Source organism: Callionymus lyra, chromosome 8 (genome assembly GCF_982586985.1).
Source record: "Callionymus lyra chromosome 8, fCalLyr1.hap1.1, whole genome shotgun sequence".
NCBI classification, from domain to species: domain Eukaryota; kingdom Metazoa; phylum Chordata; class Actinopteri; order Syngnathiformes; family Callionymidae; genus Callionymus; species Callionymus lyra.
The window spans coordinates 27,332,006-27,348,941 of NC_141825.1; the positions used below are offsets into that span (position 1 = coordinate 27,332,006).

The window sequence follows — 16,936 nt, forward strand, 5'->3', positions numbered from 1 at the left end:
AGAGTTAAAATATAGAGTTAAAATATTGAGTTAAAATATAGAATTAAAATATAGAGTTAAAATATTGAGTTAAAATATAGAGTTAAAATATAGAGTTAAAATATTGAGTTAAAATATTGAGTTAAAATATAGTTAAAATATTGAGTTAAAATATAGAGTTAAAATATTGAGTTAAAATATAGTTAAAATATAGAGTTAAAATATTGAGTTAAAATATAGAGTTAAAATATAGAGTTAAAATATTGAGTTAAAATATAGAGTTAAAATATTGAGTTAAAATATAGAGTTAAAATATTGAGTTAAAATATAGAGTTAAAATATAGAGTTAAAATATTGAGTTAAAATATTGAGTTCAAATATTGAGTTAAAATATAGAGTTAAAATATAGAGTTAAAATATAGAGTTAAAATATAGAGTTAAAATATAGAGTTAAAATATTGAGTTAAAATATTGAGTTAAAATATTGAGCGTGAAATAGAACTTGGACTCGAACTTTCACTTCAAGAAGCAAATACTAAATACAGAGGTTTGTTCACTCGAGGCTAAAATAAATAATATTTCACTTAACTGATCCCGACCGACAAATGAACTGCATCATGGGTAAATCTACCAAACCACCGCCATATTCACCCGCTTTCTTTTTTGAATTCTTACACGACACTTTTATTACGAAGGAAAGAATGGACATAATATTGTTATTTATTCTGACCGCGAGTTCATTGTTTACTTCTGTGACGTTAAAACTATTAGAATCATTTGAAAATATACTTTTATTACAAAAAAACTAAAGGAAAATACGAACATATCAAAGTAGAACATAAAAATAATTAATACAAATGTGTGAAAATATATATTTTAAATGCTAATACAATTTAGAATTTATATTTACTATGAATTAACGCAACACAGCATTCATGAGCTTCATAGAATCAACCATAAATATCTGTTCTGAGACGAGTCACAATAATGACGCCCTCTGGTGGAGAAACCTGGTAACACTCCTCGGTCAGAGACAAAAACGTCTGAAGGCGGATCTTCAGGTTTGATTGACATGTGTGAGCGGAGGTGTCACCGGCAGCTGACGGGAGGAACAAGACTGGAGCTGCTCTCTGGGGAGAAGAAGGTAAGAAGAACAACTACCACACATTATTATCATTATTAAACACTTTTAGAATAATATCATTCAAGAGTTTGTTGGATCATCATCTTCTAAAGTAACTGATTCTGCGGCAGAATTTAACTTAATTTATATAGACTTTGATAATCATCTTCATGGAAATCTGCTCAATAATCCTTGATTTCTACAGATTATAACAAAGAGAACTGAGTAAATGCTCGTGTCTTATTATTTTAATTCTTGTATTTTATGTCTTTTGTTGTTTTATTCTGCTCACTGTGAGATTGAAGATCAATATTTACCTTCAGGGTCTTCGTCGTACTTCATCCACCATTATGTTGCTGTGAAGCTGAGATGTAGACGTTTATGTCATGAAGCCCCTAAAGAATGATTGTGTTTATTGTTAACAGTTGAAAACACTGATCCCGACTTTCCCCCTTTTTTCCCATTTAAATAATATGATAATTCTCCTTTTTTATTGTGGATTTTTTTATTTTTTGAAGAATCTGAATTTTCATACGATCTCGTGCCTTATTTCGACCTTTATATCCAACATTGAAATAACGTAAATACATGTTAATACAATAGAAACGCTTTTCTATCATTTGTTTTTCTTTCCTTTCGACTGACAGCGTTTGATGTCTAAAGCCGCTGGTGTGTCGGACGAGAGGATCTTATTTAAACAATATTGATAAAGAACCTCGTCTCCGGCGGGTCTTCTGTTGTCCAGCAGCAGCTTCCTGTGACAGCAACGAAGATCTAAGATCCTTCTGGTGAAAATATGTATTGAAGGATGAAGCTCCAGCAGATCTGCTGCTGCTGGCGTCGAACCAACAATGGAAACAAGGGAACTGAAGCCATGACATGAATGTGTCACACATGAATGACCCTTGAATGACCTCCAATCATCAGACCCAGGATGAAAACAATATCATGAAAGGATCCTTGATCTCATTGTAGATCTGGATTCTGATCCACTTTGATTAGAAAGTACTGTTAAAGTTAAGAATATCATAATTATTTATATTATGTTCCTGTGTTTTGAATGCTTAGAAAAATATGTTATTATTATCGTTGAATATTTAAAAAAAAGGTCTTCACCTCATCAAACCTGGTCCGGTTCGATACATGTTGGTGGTCGAGTCAGTGTCCAGACTTATTGGTCACTAGGTTGAAGTGTTTTTTGATGATCCTGCTGAACATCCACAAGCTCCTCCTCACACACACATCACTGTTTCCATCTGTTCTTCAGAGGCTCGTCACCATGAGTGCGGACGAAGACGCTCGATGGCTGGACTGGGTCACGCAACAGTTCGAGAACATCGCGGGCGACGACAAGGAGATCGACCTTGACGAGTTTAAGACCGCGCTGAAGGTCAAAGAGGTCAGTCGTAGATTTGAAGGCACTTTGTGAAGAGTCTGGCGACACAACAGTGATTAGGAGAGAAAATATTAGATATTTATTATATATATATTAGATATTAGAATATTAGCTCGAAATAATCTTCATTACTCAGAAAAACATGTCCTGAAACATGCAAAGAAAAGGAGAAAACAACGTTTTCTGAAAATCATACTTGAGAAATGTAGTTGCAATATTACTTTGTTAATATTTTAGTATTAATACACATAGCAGGGCAATATTATTTTATACTTTCTTTCCTCCTTTTTATTATTGTTGGCAGTTTTTCTTGTCCCTCAAAATGAGTTGGATGAATATTTTTATATGAAATATTCTGTTTTATTTTTTATTTTATTTGTTCAGGCTTTTCCTTGATTTTCTGGAACTCCTGTTGTGTTATCAGTTTTATCTTGATCTTTAAAGTATTTACTTTATTGAGTATTGTTTTGATTGTTTAAGCGCTTTGTGACCCTGGTCTGGAAAAGCGCTCTATAAATAAAAATTACTTGCATATGAAGGTGAATATCTTATTTCTAAATCTCGAAGCTAAGATAATAAGATTTGCTAACATTGACAGGATTTATGGACTGTTTCTTATTTCTTTTCTCACAGTAATAATGTGGCGCTGTAACCCGCGTGTCATCTCCGGGTCAAGGTCAACGACCTCCTCTGGCTTCCAGAATTATTACACTTGCAGTGGCGGAGGTTCGGAGGCCGCAGGGAGGTCGTTGACCTTGACCCTGAGGCGACACAAGGGTTAAGAAATGAACTAAAACATTTTCCTGCAGTCGTTCTTCGCCGAACGCTTCTTCGCGCTCTTCGACTCTGACGGCAGCAGCAGCATCAGTCTGGACGAACTCCTGGAGGCTCTTCACCTCCTGATCCACGGCAGCGAGGCCGACAAGCTGCACTTCCTGTTCCAGGTTTACGACGTGGATGGTGAGACCCTGGCCAAGGTCGCTCTATCAGGACGACCTTCTCACCTCACCTCGTCCTCCATGTGCAGGCAGCGGGTCCATCGACCCGGACGAGCTGCGAACGGTGCTGAAGTCGTGTCTGCGCGAGAGCGCCATCTCCCTGCCGGAGGAGAAACTGGACGACTTGACGATGGCGCTCTTCGAGTCCGCCGACAAAGACAACAGCGGTGCCATTACCTTCGAGGAGCTCAAGGCCGAACTGGAGAACTTCCCGGAGGTCATGGAGAACCTCACCATCAGGTGACGACCGGACGAGGTTTGAAGGTCGAAGTCGATGATGAGGAAGATTCACGTCTCTCTCCGTTACGTCTCCAGCGCCGCCAACTGGTTGAAACCTCCGGAGATGGACCAGAAAAAGCGTCACACCCCGAGGTACCTGACCCGGGTCTACTGGCAGAACAACAGCAGGAAGCTCTTCTTCCTGTGCGTCTACGCCTGCGTCACTCTGGCGCTCTTCGTCACGGCCGCCTTGCAGCACGGCGAGGGCGGCGTCTGGTTCATGATCGCCAAGGGCTGCGGACAGTGTCTCAACTTCAACTGCACCTTCATCATGGTAACCAGGCTGGAGAAAACGGCTCTGGAACTGGGTCTTCATCGGGTCCGTTTCCTCCTGATTTCAGGTCCTCATGTTGCGCCGATGCCTCACCTGGCTCCGGGCCACCTGGGTGGTTCGGATCTTACCCCTGGACCAGAACATCCTACTTCACACGATTGTGGGCTACTCCATCCTCTGCTTCACGTTGATCCACACGACTGCCCATATATTCAACTTTGGTACCTGAAGTTGATTCTACTTGAAGTTAAATCTTATTTATCTGACCTCTTGACCTGAGCCCCGACCCTGAGACATGTTCTACAGATGGAATCCGTAGAGAGTTATTCTAAGTTCCTGCTCTGTGTGGAAATCTGTTGTGTTTCAGTCAAGATGTCGGAAGAGAGCGACTTCTTTCTGTGGGAGTACCTCCTGACCACCAGGCCCGGCATCGGCTGGGTGAAGGGAACCGCGTCGCTGACCGGGGTGGTCTTACAACTGGCCATCTGTCTCATGGTCCTCTGCTCGAGCACCTTCGTCCGCCGCAGTGGACACTTTGAGGTAAAAAAGAAGTTCTTCGACGAAAAACGGTTTCGTATCATCTAAGGAGCGTATTTCATCTGGTCCAGGTCTTCTACTGGTCCCACCTGTCCTACGTCTGGGTCTGGTCCCTCCTGATGGTCCACTGTGCAAACTTTTGGAAGTGGTTCGTGGCTCCTGGAGTCATCTTCCTTCTGGAGAAAATAATTGGCCTCGCGGTGTCTCGGATCGGGGGTCTTTACATCGTGGAGGTCAACCTGCTGCCGTCCAAGGTCGGTCGTCTGCTCACGTCTGGGGTTCGTTCTTCAGGTCTTAGTCGGACTGAAGCAGGAGTGTGTTCTCACAGATCCAAAGGAGGCCACAGTGTACAACGGAACGGTCCTTCTGGGCCTTAGAACCAGTTCCATCTAGAAAAGCCCTGAGCCAGTGCAGACATCTGCCAAAGAGCTCATTTATTAACCCATTAGGTAGAACTTTATTGATCCCTCAGGAGGTCTCCTTCGGGAAATTGTTTTTCCAATTAGACACAGCAACACAGCTGATAGATTCATAAAAGGTGAGGTCAGCGTTATATATAGTTGGTATATATGCAGAGTAAGGGCCCTGGATCCAGGGGTCTTGAGAGGAGTCCGACACCTTTCCACTCGAGTGTATCAACTGGTGAGAAACACGATAAACGACAGTAGCTTCTTCTCCTTCAGGTTGGTGTAGGGATCCTGATGGTTTTTTGATAGATAGATAAATAACTTTTGCGTTCACTGGAAACAGCAGCTCGGAGTAGCCACTGATATGGACTCTTTAGAAGCTCTGGGGGATTCCCTCATCCTGCTGAGAGACTTTTACACAGATGTTGGCAATGACGGTGAGACCTAGATGGGCATAATTGGGAAAAAACCAGCCCACCTAATCTGAACCCCAATGGTGCTTTGTTATTAGACATATCACAGGCATCATCTTGGATGTTCCTAATAAACTTCATGCTCAAGAATAAGGGTTTCCATATTTGTGGCCTTATGTCTTGGAAACCTGGGTAAAGAGAGGGACGAAGCTGTCTACTGTCTTCTACTAGATCAATGTGTTACGGTGTGTCAGGAACTCAAACTCCCAACGCGGGGAGAGCTTTAACCATTTCCAGTCCAAATGGATTATGTTATGGCCTGATGATAATTACGGCTGATTAGAATTGTGGCCGTAAGGAAGCCAGTGCCTGGTCTGTCGGTGAAGCTGATGTGAGACGTAAACCATAAACCATAGTATTTATTAGAATATAAGAAAATATCAGTTTATTTAAAACAAAAGAAAACATACAGGATTAGGGCCTTTTGTAATATATGTGGGACTTTCGAGTCATTCAGATTGTCCATTTTCTTGAAATCTAAAACGATCAAAACACGACGTCACGTCCGTCGATCGTCTTCTACTTCGCGTTGTGGAGAAAGATGTACAATCAAAGTGTGTCAGCGGTCGTTTGTTCGCTCCAAGTCAAACAAAATACAAGTCAATTCAATTACGATCGACCGGTTGCACTTTCTCCAGGCGACTGTGAAGGTCGATAAGGTTCCAAGCTGTAGAAACATCGCTATATTTAAGGCAAATTTCCCGTCCGGCAGGTCGTCTCTTTCCGGCCAAATGGTCCTTTCAAGTTCCCTGTGTCCCGATCCCCCGTAGAGAGACATCCTGATTTGTTTTCTTGTAATTAAATCATTCACATGTTCTCGGGTGGGCGTTATCTTCTCTTCCGTCTTTTAGCCCCTCTTTCCTGGGTGTGTCTGTATCTCTAATCCTGATCCAAGCTCGCCTCGAACCAGTGAGTCAGTCTGAGTGGATGTTGATCGTGAATGTGTCGTCAAACGTTTAAGCTCTTAGATGAAGCGAGTCATTTACACTTTATAGTTTGATTATCGTTTAGCATAATTTAAGTATGGCGTATAAGTATAGTATATAATCATTTTAATCTAAAAAATCACTTCAGCCACACTCAACATCACTCAAGACACACCACGCCTTAGTCTGGACTCGGCAATAATTGTCCTTAGCTGCCAATCAAAAAGTACCAAGTCATGTTTTGTCTGCGTGTTGGTTTAACTTGTTTTGTCCTTCTCTTCTAAGCTCGCCTCAGCTCTTACCGTCTGACAACATTTTGTCTGAGAGTTAAAAGGTTGTGCTTGTAGGTGACCCACCTGGTGATCCGGCGTCCACAGTTCTTCCAGTTCAAACCCGGCGACTACGTCTACATCAACATCCCGGTCATAGCGAAGTACGAGTGGCATCCGTTCACCATCAGCAGCGCTCCGGAGCAGCCGGGTCAGTGGGTCGTCTGCGGTGGTTCTGTTCCAGGAGCTTTAAAGTCTGATGTCTTCACAGACACTCTGTGGCTACACATCCGCTCCATGGGCCAGTGGACCAACCGACTCTACGAGTACTTCAGACTCCCTGAGGAGGCAGAGAGTCCGAAGCGCCTGACGGCAAGTCTGAGGTCCAGACAGCTGACGAAAGCTCAGGTGAGAACCATCCCTGGGGGGTCACCTGCTCCTACTGACCTCCCGATCCCGTCTGCAGGAGAATCTGTTCGGAAGTTCTGACGAGGCCGTCGCGTCTAACGAGGACGAAGCTGTCGAGCTCACGATGTACCGACAGAATGGATCCCGAGCTTCTGGTCCGGTTCACGTCCTGGAAAGTGATCCCAGGCCGCCCTCAGTTTCTACCACAGATGAGTTGGGGCCCATCGAACGAGGAGAAGCCCCGTCTACTAGAGAGGTCGCTTTTTGTTATCTCTATTTATTCCGTCTTTATCATCTCATTTCATTCCAGATCTGACATGTTTCATATCTTCCAGGCTTCAGCAAAGTTTGGTGAGAATCACAGGTTCTGCAACATAAAGGTGAGTCTTGACCGGTGCTATTATATAAATCATGTAATTCATATATATTATTATTTTCACACGTACATCTTTTCAAAAGGATATAAAAGTTTACATTTCTGTCACAAATAGATAATAAACATTATATTTTCCAAAAAAAAATCTTCACTAAACTCAAATAAACCTCTGTTTTACTATCATTACTGTTTACATATCTTCTTCTACCTCAGTGTTACATTGATGGACCGTATGGAACACCGACCCGACAGATCTTTGCATCGGAACATGCGGTTCTGATCGGAGCAGGCATCGGTATCACACCCTTCGCCTCAATCCTGCAGAGCATAATGTACAGGTGAGGTCGCTCTATGACTGAAGTGACATCAACGGATCACAACAACGTACTGAATGAAAACACGACCCGGTTCTGACCCGGTTCTGACTCTGTGATGAAGGTATCGCCGAAGGAAGCAGAACTGTCCCAACTGTAACTACTCGTGGTGTGAGAACATCAAGGACAGCGAGATGAAGCTCCGCAAGGTAGGACCGGGTTTGTCTGAGCATCTGTGATGTCATCAGTTTCATGAGATCATCGCCTCAATATTTGTGTGTTTGACTCGATCACGCGAAGCCATGATTTGAAACACATTCCTAGATGTGACCCAAACACAAACTAATTCACAAAACAACATTCTTAGAATCAAAAACTAAATTTAACATCAATTTTCATTTTAAATTTCAAGTCGTCTATGTTCTCTTATTAACTGCTTCACACAACATAAGTCCCAACTTGTTGTTGCCCTTCATCTGCATCTCTTTCTATTTAACCGAAGATATTTCTAGCTCTTTACTAGAGGTCGGTATCAAGTATTATCCAATATCAGCAGAAAACTTTTATTTTATATGATTATAGCAGCTCTGGGTAGTTCTGTGTACCTTAATATAAAATAACTAGTGATGACACATCAACTTATAACTAGTTAATGACTCGTATACTGTGACTTGAGGTGTTTTGTGTGATTTTTATTTTCACTGTAAAAGTTCTTGATGGTTTGAACATGATACATATCTACTGGTTGATGTGAATTACTGTAGAAAAACAAAGTTAAAGTTATGTTATTTACAAACAAAAACAAAGTTAAAGTGATGTTATTTACAAACAAAAACAAAGTTAAAGTTATGTTATTTACAAACAAAAACAAAGTTAAAGTTATGTTATTTACAAACAAAAACAAAGTTAAAGTTATGTTATTTACAAACAAAAACAAAGTTAAAGTGATGTTATTTACAAACAAAAACAAAGTTAAAGTTATGTTATTTACAAACAAAAACAAAGTTAAAGTTATGTTATTTACAAACAAAAACAAAGTTAAAGTGATGTTATTTACAAACAAAAACAAAGTTAAAGTTATGTTATTTACAAACAAAAACAAAGTTAAAGTGATGTTATTTACAAACAAAAACAAAGTTAAAGTTATATTATTTACAAACAAAAACAAAGTTAAAGTGATGTTATTTACAAACAAAAACAAAGTTAAAGTTATGTTATTTACAAACAAAAACAAAGTTAAAGTGATGTTATGTACAAACAAAAACAAAGTTAAAGTGATGTTATTTACAAACAAAAACAAAGATAAAGTTATGTTATTTACAAACAAAAACAAAGTTAAAGTTATGTTATTTACAAACAAAAACAAAGTTAAAGTTATGTTATTTTCAAACAAACACAAAGTTAAAGTTATGTTATTTACAAACAAAAACAAAGTTAAAGTGATGTTATTTACAAACAAAAACAAAGTTAAAGTTATGTTATTTACAAACAAAAACAAAGTTAAAGTTATGTTATTTTCAAAGCCGTCATATCATATTTCATTACAATGATTCATTACCTCATCAGTTTCATCCTTCATTCATCAATGAAGTCTGGAAACCCCTGAGTTATCTATTATAACCTCAGGTTCTGCGAGTTGGTGCTCCGCCCTCCAACGGCTTCGCTATGGGTTTACCCCGAGGCACCGCCTCGTCTCTGAGAAAGCTTAATGAACTCGCCACCCAGCAGGGGGCAGTACCTTCCTATAAAGGCGGGCAGCACCCGCCGCACTTTCTCCAACTGAAAACTCAGCGAGAAGGGCGGCCGCTGGGCGACGAGGTTGGAGGGCTTCGCACCAACTCGCAGAACCTGAGGTTATAATAGATAACTCAGGGGTTCTGCTTCATTGGTGCTCCGCCCTCCAACGGCTTCGCTATGGGTTTACCCAAAAGGCGAAGCCTGACGGGATAAATGTACCCCCAGCTGGACGCCTGCTCCTGGAGCAGCATCACTAGGGCCCCGCCGGCCCAGGGCCCAAACCCACTTGAGCCGTGGGCCCTGAGGGGGGCACAACAGCGCTCAAGACAGTATGAGCTACTGATCCCGCCGTTACGTCGAGGAGATAGGCCTTAGCGAAGGTAGACGTGGACGCCCAAGAGGCAGCAGAGCAGATATCCTCTGCTGCCACACCCCGCAAAAGAGCCACTGAGGCTGCCACGCCACGGGTGGAATGTGCCCTCAGACCGCTAGGAGCGGATCCACCCGCTGCTCGGTAGGCACGGATAATGGCCGATCTCACCCAATGAGAGAACCTCTGGGGGGAGAGCGCCTCTCCCCGCCGGCATCTACCGTGGCAGACAAAAAGGGCATCAGAGCGCCTAAACTCGGCCACCCGCCGCAAGTAACAGGCCAACGCCCTCACTGGACACAACAGGTGGAGACGCTCCTGACCCGGGTCCGAGTGAGGCGGCGGGTGAAAGGCCCGCAGCGTGAAGGTCGTCGCCCGGAACAAGGAACTCAGAATCTTCGGGCGGAACGCTGGGTTAGGACGCAAAGACACCGAAGACTCCTCGACGCCAAAGGAAAGACACTCAGGGCTAATGGAGAGGGCACAAAGCTCACTTGCTCTCTTCGTGGTTGTTAGTGCCAGAAGGAGCGATACCTTGAAAGACAAGATATCCAATGGGACTTGGTCAAGAGGCTCGAAGGTCGGCCCTGTGAGAGAGTCCAGTACCAACTGGAGATCCCACTGAGGGCTGGAAGGCCTTGCAGGAGGTCGAAGCCTGCAGGCACCCCGCAGGAAACGCGCCACCAAAGGGTGGGCGCGAACCGAAGCACCCTCAAAACCGACGTGCCTCGTCGCTATGGCTGATGCGAACACTCTCAGTGTCGCCACAGTCCGCCCGTTATCCAGCAAATGTTGCAGGAAAGACAGGATAGCGGAGACCAAACAAGAGCTGGGGTCCAAGGACCTGTCTGAACACCAGCGGGAGAATATCCCCCACTTTGAGGCATAAAGCCTACGTGTTGAAGGGGCCCGGGCGTTCTCCAGCGTGTGGAGAACGTCCGGGTCCAGGGTCCCGATCAGCTCGTCCCGTGCAGGAGCCACACCTTGAGAGGCCGGCCCAGCACCGGGGGCGCCGTCAGTGTCCCCCCCGCCTGACACAGGGCAGCGGGGCCCCAAGGGATGGCCCACGGGGCCCCGACCGCCATGCGCACCAGCTCTGGGAACCAGAGCGCCCCCGGGGAGTCTGGTGCCACTAGAATTAACCTCAGCCCCCCCCGCCTCGTCCTCCGAATCAGGGGGAGAAGGAGCCGCGGAGGAGGGAAGGCGAACAGCAGACCGACCGGCCACCTCGAATGGGCTAAAGCGTCCACGCCTAGTGGGGGGCGGTCCGAAGCCCTGAGGGAGAACCAAAGAGGGCATTTGAAGTTCTCCTTGCTGGCGAAGAGGTCTGCAACCGGGTGACCGAATCGAGACCAGATCTCGCTTGCCACTGCCTCGGACAGACCCCATTCGTCCTGGACGGCCCCCCTCGACAGTCTGTCCGCTACTGCATTCAGCTCGCCCGGGACGTGCTGGGCTCTGAGCGAAAGCAGGTGACAGTCCGCCCACAGCCAAATCTTCCTTGCCACACACAGAAGGGCTGGGGATCTGACTCCACCTTGGCGATTTACGTACGCCACGGCGGTGGAGCTGTCTGAAAAAACTAGGACGTTGGACTGTGACAGTTGGGGAGAGAGGTGAAGCAGGACATTGTGAATCGCCTTCAGCTCTAGCCAGTTTATGTGTCTGAGCACCGGACTGCTCCAGACCCCACTGGCATAGGCCTGACCCGAGGTGCCTCCCCAACCTGTCAGGGAAGCGTCTGTGAACACTTGAGTGTAACGAAGGACGCAACCCAATGGAACTCTCCGCCTGAGGTTGGCGTGAGAGTTCCAGAACTGGATGTCCTGCAAAACCCGAGCGGGAAGGCGCACTTTCCGACCTCTTTCCCGCTTGAGGTCTAGCTTGAGACGACCAAACCATCTCTGAAGCTCCCTCATGTGCAGCAAGCCCAGCCGAACAACCGTGTGGGCTGCCGCCATGAGCCCCAGGAGGGACATAACAGTGCCTGCTGTTGTCACGTGACACCGAGCTTCCAGCAACTGTGTTGTCAGTCGGAGAATGGGCTGGATACGCACGTCCGGGAGGCGCGCGTATCCTTCCTCCGAGTTCAACAGTACCCCCAGGTAAACTAACTGTTGAACTGGAGTCAGAGCGCTCTTGCTGAGGTTCACTGTGAACCCCAGGGTGGCAATATGGCTCAACACCTTCTGTGTGTGAGCGTAACTTTCTGCCTCTGACCTGGCAAGGATCAACCAGTCGTCCAGATAGGTCAAGATCCTTACCCCACTCACTCTCAAAGGCTCCACTGCCGCTTCCACACACTTGGTGAAGGTCCTGGGTGCCAGAGAGTAGCCGAACGGAAGTCGAGTGTACTGAAACACCCGACCCTCGAGGGCGAAACGCAAGTACTTTCGATGTCTCTTGACTATCGGTATGTGAAAGTACGCGTCGGTCAGGTCGATAGATGTCATCCAATCTCCTGGACATACACCTGAAAGCAGTTTCTTGACCGTCAACATGCGAAACGGGCGGGTAGCTATGAACTTGTTCAAATAGCTGAGGTCCAGAATGGGCCTCCAACCCCCGGTCTTCTTCGCCACGAGGAAGTACCGGGAGTAAAACCCTGACATCATCTCGGCTGCAGGGACCAGTTCTACGACCTCCTTCTGCAGCAGAGTAGACACCTCGTTTCTCAGACAGGATAGTTTCTCCTGCTCCACCATACGCGTCCAGAGAATCCCTGAAAAACGCGGGGGTTGACGGGCAAACTGTAGCGCATAGCCCCGCCTGATTACTCCCCCCAGCCAAGTGGGTCCTAGAAGTAAAACCAGGCGACTCCAAGCCGAATAATGTTCTGTCAGAACCGCAGCCCTGGCGAACCTTGGGTAGTCCTCCGGCCCGCCCCCCATGGACGGGCCGTAGACGAAAGGGCATCACACAAGCCGCGTCTCTATCTCTTGAATCCACAGAGCATGTACTCGAGTTGGATTCACTAGAACCCCCACTCTCATACATAAAAGCCGGCTCTGTGGGAGAAGCGCGCAAGTGCGCGTGAGACACCTCAGATGCGCGTCGTGCGTGTTTCCTTCCCCCCCCGGAAGTCTTCCCAACTCCCTGAGCACTTCTTAGTGTCACCGGAGCTGACAAAACCCGCGATGTGGAGGAAAGCGCTGGAGAATTAACCCGGAGCTGAAGTGAGTTAGGTCGCGCGCGCGTCGGCACCGCATCACTCACCCGGTCCCGTACATTCTCCAGCCCCGCTGGCGGTCCCGACCTGTTCGTCACTCGTGAGATCCGACCGCCACGCACCTCTCCAGTTGATCGACCAGACGGGACGGAAGTTCCTCGCCCTCGCCTGGTCTCAGAACGGCGAAAAAACTCGCGCGTAAAAACACCAGGTTGCGTCAGTTCCATGGCGCTTCTCCGCCGCCAAACGTGACGTCCTCCACGGTGCCAGTGTTTGTAGACAGCGCTGTGGGGGAAGGAACAACCTCCGGTTAACATAGACATGTCCGGACAAGTTCCACTCACCTCATCAGCTGTCACGCTCTGTCGGGCACGAGCGCTGGTCGACGCGGAAGTAAACACAGCTGATTCAGCCGGTCTCGCGGACCTCTGCTCGTCTGTAAACAAAACACATGTGGTTGGAGTCTGCCCCTCATTCGTGTGGACAGACTCCGTTATTGCAGTCTCGGTATGACCCGGACGAAGGGGTTTAAAACCTCCTTCGGACTGTGTTATGAGAGGAAAATCACGCCGTCTATGACCGGCGGAGCATGTTAGCTTAGCATTAGCGGCGAAAGTTTCTAATGACGCCTGTGAATACGTCACACTCACAGGCGGAAACACATGCACGCTACCAACCTCTCTCTCATAACGAACCACAGAAACGTCATACGTTCTTTTGTTTTTATTTACGTAAAGCCCTTTGAAAGAGTAAGGGGGAGGAGGGCTCCCCCGAGACGAAGCCTCGACGCCCCTGCGTCCTCGCCGCTGCGGGTCCCTCCTCCGCTGGCTCCGCTGCGGCTGCTGGCTCCGCTGCTGGCTCCTCGGCTCCTGCTGCGGAACCCGGCGACGCTCGCTCGTCGCCTGCCGCGGCTGTTGCCGTTGCTGCTGGTGCTGCTGGGGCGGCTGGCTCTGGTGACGCTTCCCCCCCGCACCAGCTGATGGGGCCGACGAACGGGCTCTCCGTCTCCGAGCGCCGGACCCCCGTCGCGCCTCGTCCTCACGCCCATGCAGGTGATGGCGGAGCTGCGCCGACTCCTGCTGCGCTGCCTCCTGCCGGGCCACGACGTTCCGGAGCTCCGGACCGAACAGCGAATCCTCCGTAATTGGTCCGTCCAGGAGGAGCCTCCGGTCTCTCTCCGGCAGCGCTGTGGCCAGGTCTAGCCACAGGTGCCGGTGGCCCAGCTGTCCAGCGTCGCGTAGACCTCCTCCCAGGATCGCGTACGCCTGCGACATCCGGAGGAGCGCAGCCACCGAGTCCTTGACTTCCTCCAACTCCGAAGGTCCAAGGTCGTCTCGGTCCACGGTGAGCCTGTCGAGCGCACCGCACAGGAGAGCCATGTTGTTCGCGAGGGAGACCACCTGCGTCCCCCCCTTGTAGGATCGGTTGAACAACATTGCCGTCAACCTGTCTTCAGCTCTAGGCAGAGCTACAGGGCGGCCTGGCCACAGTCGAGCCCCCGGGTCGAGGGCGGCACGTACCGCATCCGAGGGTTCCGGGACACCGCGCCGCCAGTCCACCCCGTCCACACGGCAATAGGGTCCGTAGGATCCTACGGGAGGCCCTGAAGCCATGGGAGAGGCAGACCCTCGCCGCGCGTAGCCCCAGATTTCGTCCAGCTTAGGACAAATAACCCCCGGAACAGCAGGCCTGCGCGCTTCGTTCCGCCCGACCTTCACTCCGCATGTAAACGGTGGTGGCGCGAGTGGAGGCACGGGGGGGGAGCTCGACCTCCATGCGGTTCGCCGCGGCGGTGAATATGCGCGGCAGGGCGTCAAGCGGGTAGCGAGGAGCCGGCCCGGCTCCCCCGACCGCTTCGACGTCCCCCGGCTCGGAACCGAACAGGGTGCTCGGATCCGCCTCATAACACCGCCGGTCGTCCTCCTCGTCGTAGTCGGCCCACGACCTGGCTGGAGGACGCGGCGTGCGCCGACGGGCCTCGTATGCTCCCCGTCTCTTCCGGACCTCCTCGGGAAGCATACGGCAGGCCCCACAATCCGCAACCGCGTGATCTGGGCCTAGACAAACGAAGCAGAGCACATGTGTGTCCCCCCTCCCCAGGGGGGTGTCACACGTTAAACACACAGACACGTCTACGTCCACGCTCATGCTTACGTCCGCCATGCTGTAACCAGGAGCTTTCTCGCTGAGTTGAAAATGGAGAAAGTGCGGCGGGTGCTGCCCGCCTTTATAGGAAGGTACTGCCCCCTGCTGGGTGGCGAGTTCATTAAGCTTTCTCAGAGACGAGGCGGTGCCTCGGGGTAAACCCATAGCGAAGCCGTTGGAGGGCGGAGCACCAATGAAGCAGAACACAACATTCATCAACTGATACAAACCGGGACATGGAAACTTTTGCCACGTTTAGTGAGTGCTCATGGGAAATGTAGTCTCCTGTCTAAACACTACCACTGTAGTCCACTGGCGTCCCTAGACTTCAAATCACATAGAGCTGCTTTAAATTGAGCTGAATTAATTTTGATCCTCCAGGTGGACTTCATCTGGATCAACCGAGACCAAAAAAGCTTTGAGTGGTTTGTCAGTCTCTTGACCAATCTGGAAATGGATCAGGCGGATGAGGAGCCTGAGGGTGAGTGTGTCTAAGTCCATGCTAGCTAGGGTCAAGGTTGATCCATTACACTGACTATGGGGTTTGGGATCTCAGGGCGGTTCCTTGAGATGCACATGTACATGACGTCGGCGCTCAGTAAAAACGACATGAAAGCCATCGGCCTGCAGATGGCGCTGGACCTTCTGGCCAAGAAGGAGAAAAGAGATTCCATCACTGGACTGAGGACCAGAACTCAGCCGGGCCGTCCTGAGTGGGGCAAGGTTGGTCTCGCACACACCAGGGGTTCCTTCAGTGCCACGTCACGTGTTGTGTTTGCATCACGACAGGTTTTCCAGAAGGTGGCGCAGGAGAACAAAGGGAAGGTTCACGTCTTCTACTGCGGCTCGCCGGCTCTGGCCAAACTGATCAAAGCTCAGTGTGAACATTTCAACTTCAACTTTTACAAGGAAAACTTCTAGAGCAGTGTGTGAACGTTTATATGATCATCATGTTGACAAACAAACACGTGATTTCTAGTCGCCGATGTCGTTTGGATCGTTCTTTGTCACCTTTTGTGTATCTAAGATCATCAAGTTAATGGAAGTGCTATGATTGTAATAATACATGTTTCAAATCTAAATGTTCACTATTTCTGGTGTTTTTAATCTATGTCTCCATACGTGAAGTTCCAACATAGAATCAGCACCAAACATGATGATTCAAATAATTGTTACCATTTTCATTCACGTGATTTATGTTCATCCCACGGTTTGACACAGAGGCTGAACTTAGTCAATTGTTGCTAGAAATCAAACAATGAGTGAAAACACTTTGCAGCTAAATGTGGACAAAACTGAAACTCTGGTGATTGTTGATGATAAGATTCCAGGGTTGAGTCAGTACTTGAGTGACTTAGGTCAGTCTGTCAAACTGAGCCTGAGAAACCTGGGTGTTGTATTTGATAAAGACTTGATAAACACCCCAGCTCGGGCTCTGAGGTCTGTGGATCAGAATCTACTGATGGTTCCACGCACACGGCTCAGGACCAGAGGAGAGAAATCTTTTCAGGCTGTTGCTCCTGAGCTTTGGAACGATCTTCTCTCTCTTTGCGCTTGATGGAGTCTACTGACTCCTTTAAGAAACATCTTAAGACGTTTTTATTTGTTCAGGCTTTTCCTTGATTTTCTGGAACTCCTGTGTTGTTCTCAGTATTATCTTGATCTTTAAAGTATATACTTTTTTGAATATTGTTTTGATTGTTAAAGTGCTTTGTGACCCTGGTCTGGAAAAGATCTATATAAATAAATATTACTT

General features: G+C 47.6%; 1 protein-coding gene across 1 annotated transcript; it reads left to right on the forward strand.

The window, feature by feature from the left end:
• Positions 1–2,227: 2,227 nt before the first annotated feature.
• nox5 (NADPH oxidase, EF-hand calcium binding domain 5) lies at positions 2,228–16,111 on the forward strand. Its single transcript, XM_087797088.1, is given in 16 exon segments — positions 2,228–2,501; positions 3,308–3,519; positions 3,521–3,736; positions 3,812–4,049; positions 4,117–4,270; positions 4,417–4,589; positions 4,658–4,840; positions 6,740–6,872; positions 6,933–7,069; positions 7,128–7,325; positions 7,405–7,449; positions 7,659–7,783; positions 7,884–7,968; positions 15,562–15,661; positions 15,737–15,903; positions 15,970–16,111. Coding segments are annotated over 16 exon segments (2,496 nt in total). The 5' UTR covers positions 2,228–2,303; the 3' UTR covers positions 16,102–16,111.
• The last annotated feature ends 825 nt before the right edge of the window (positions 16,112–16,936 follow it).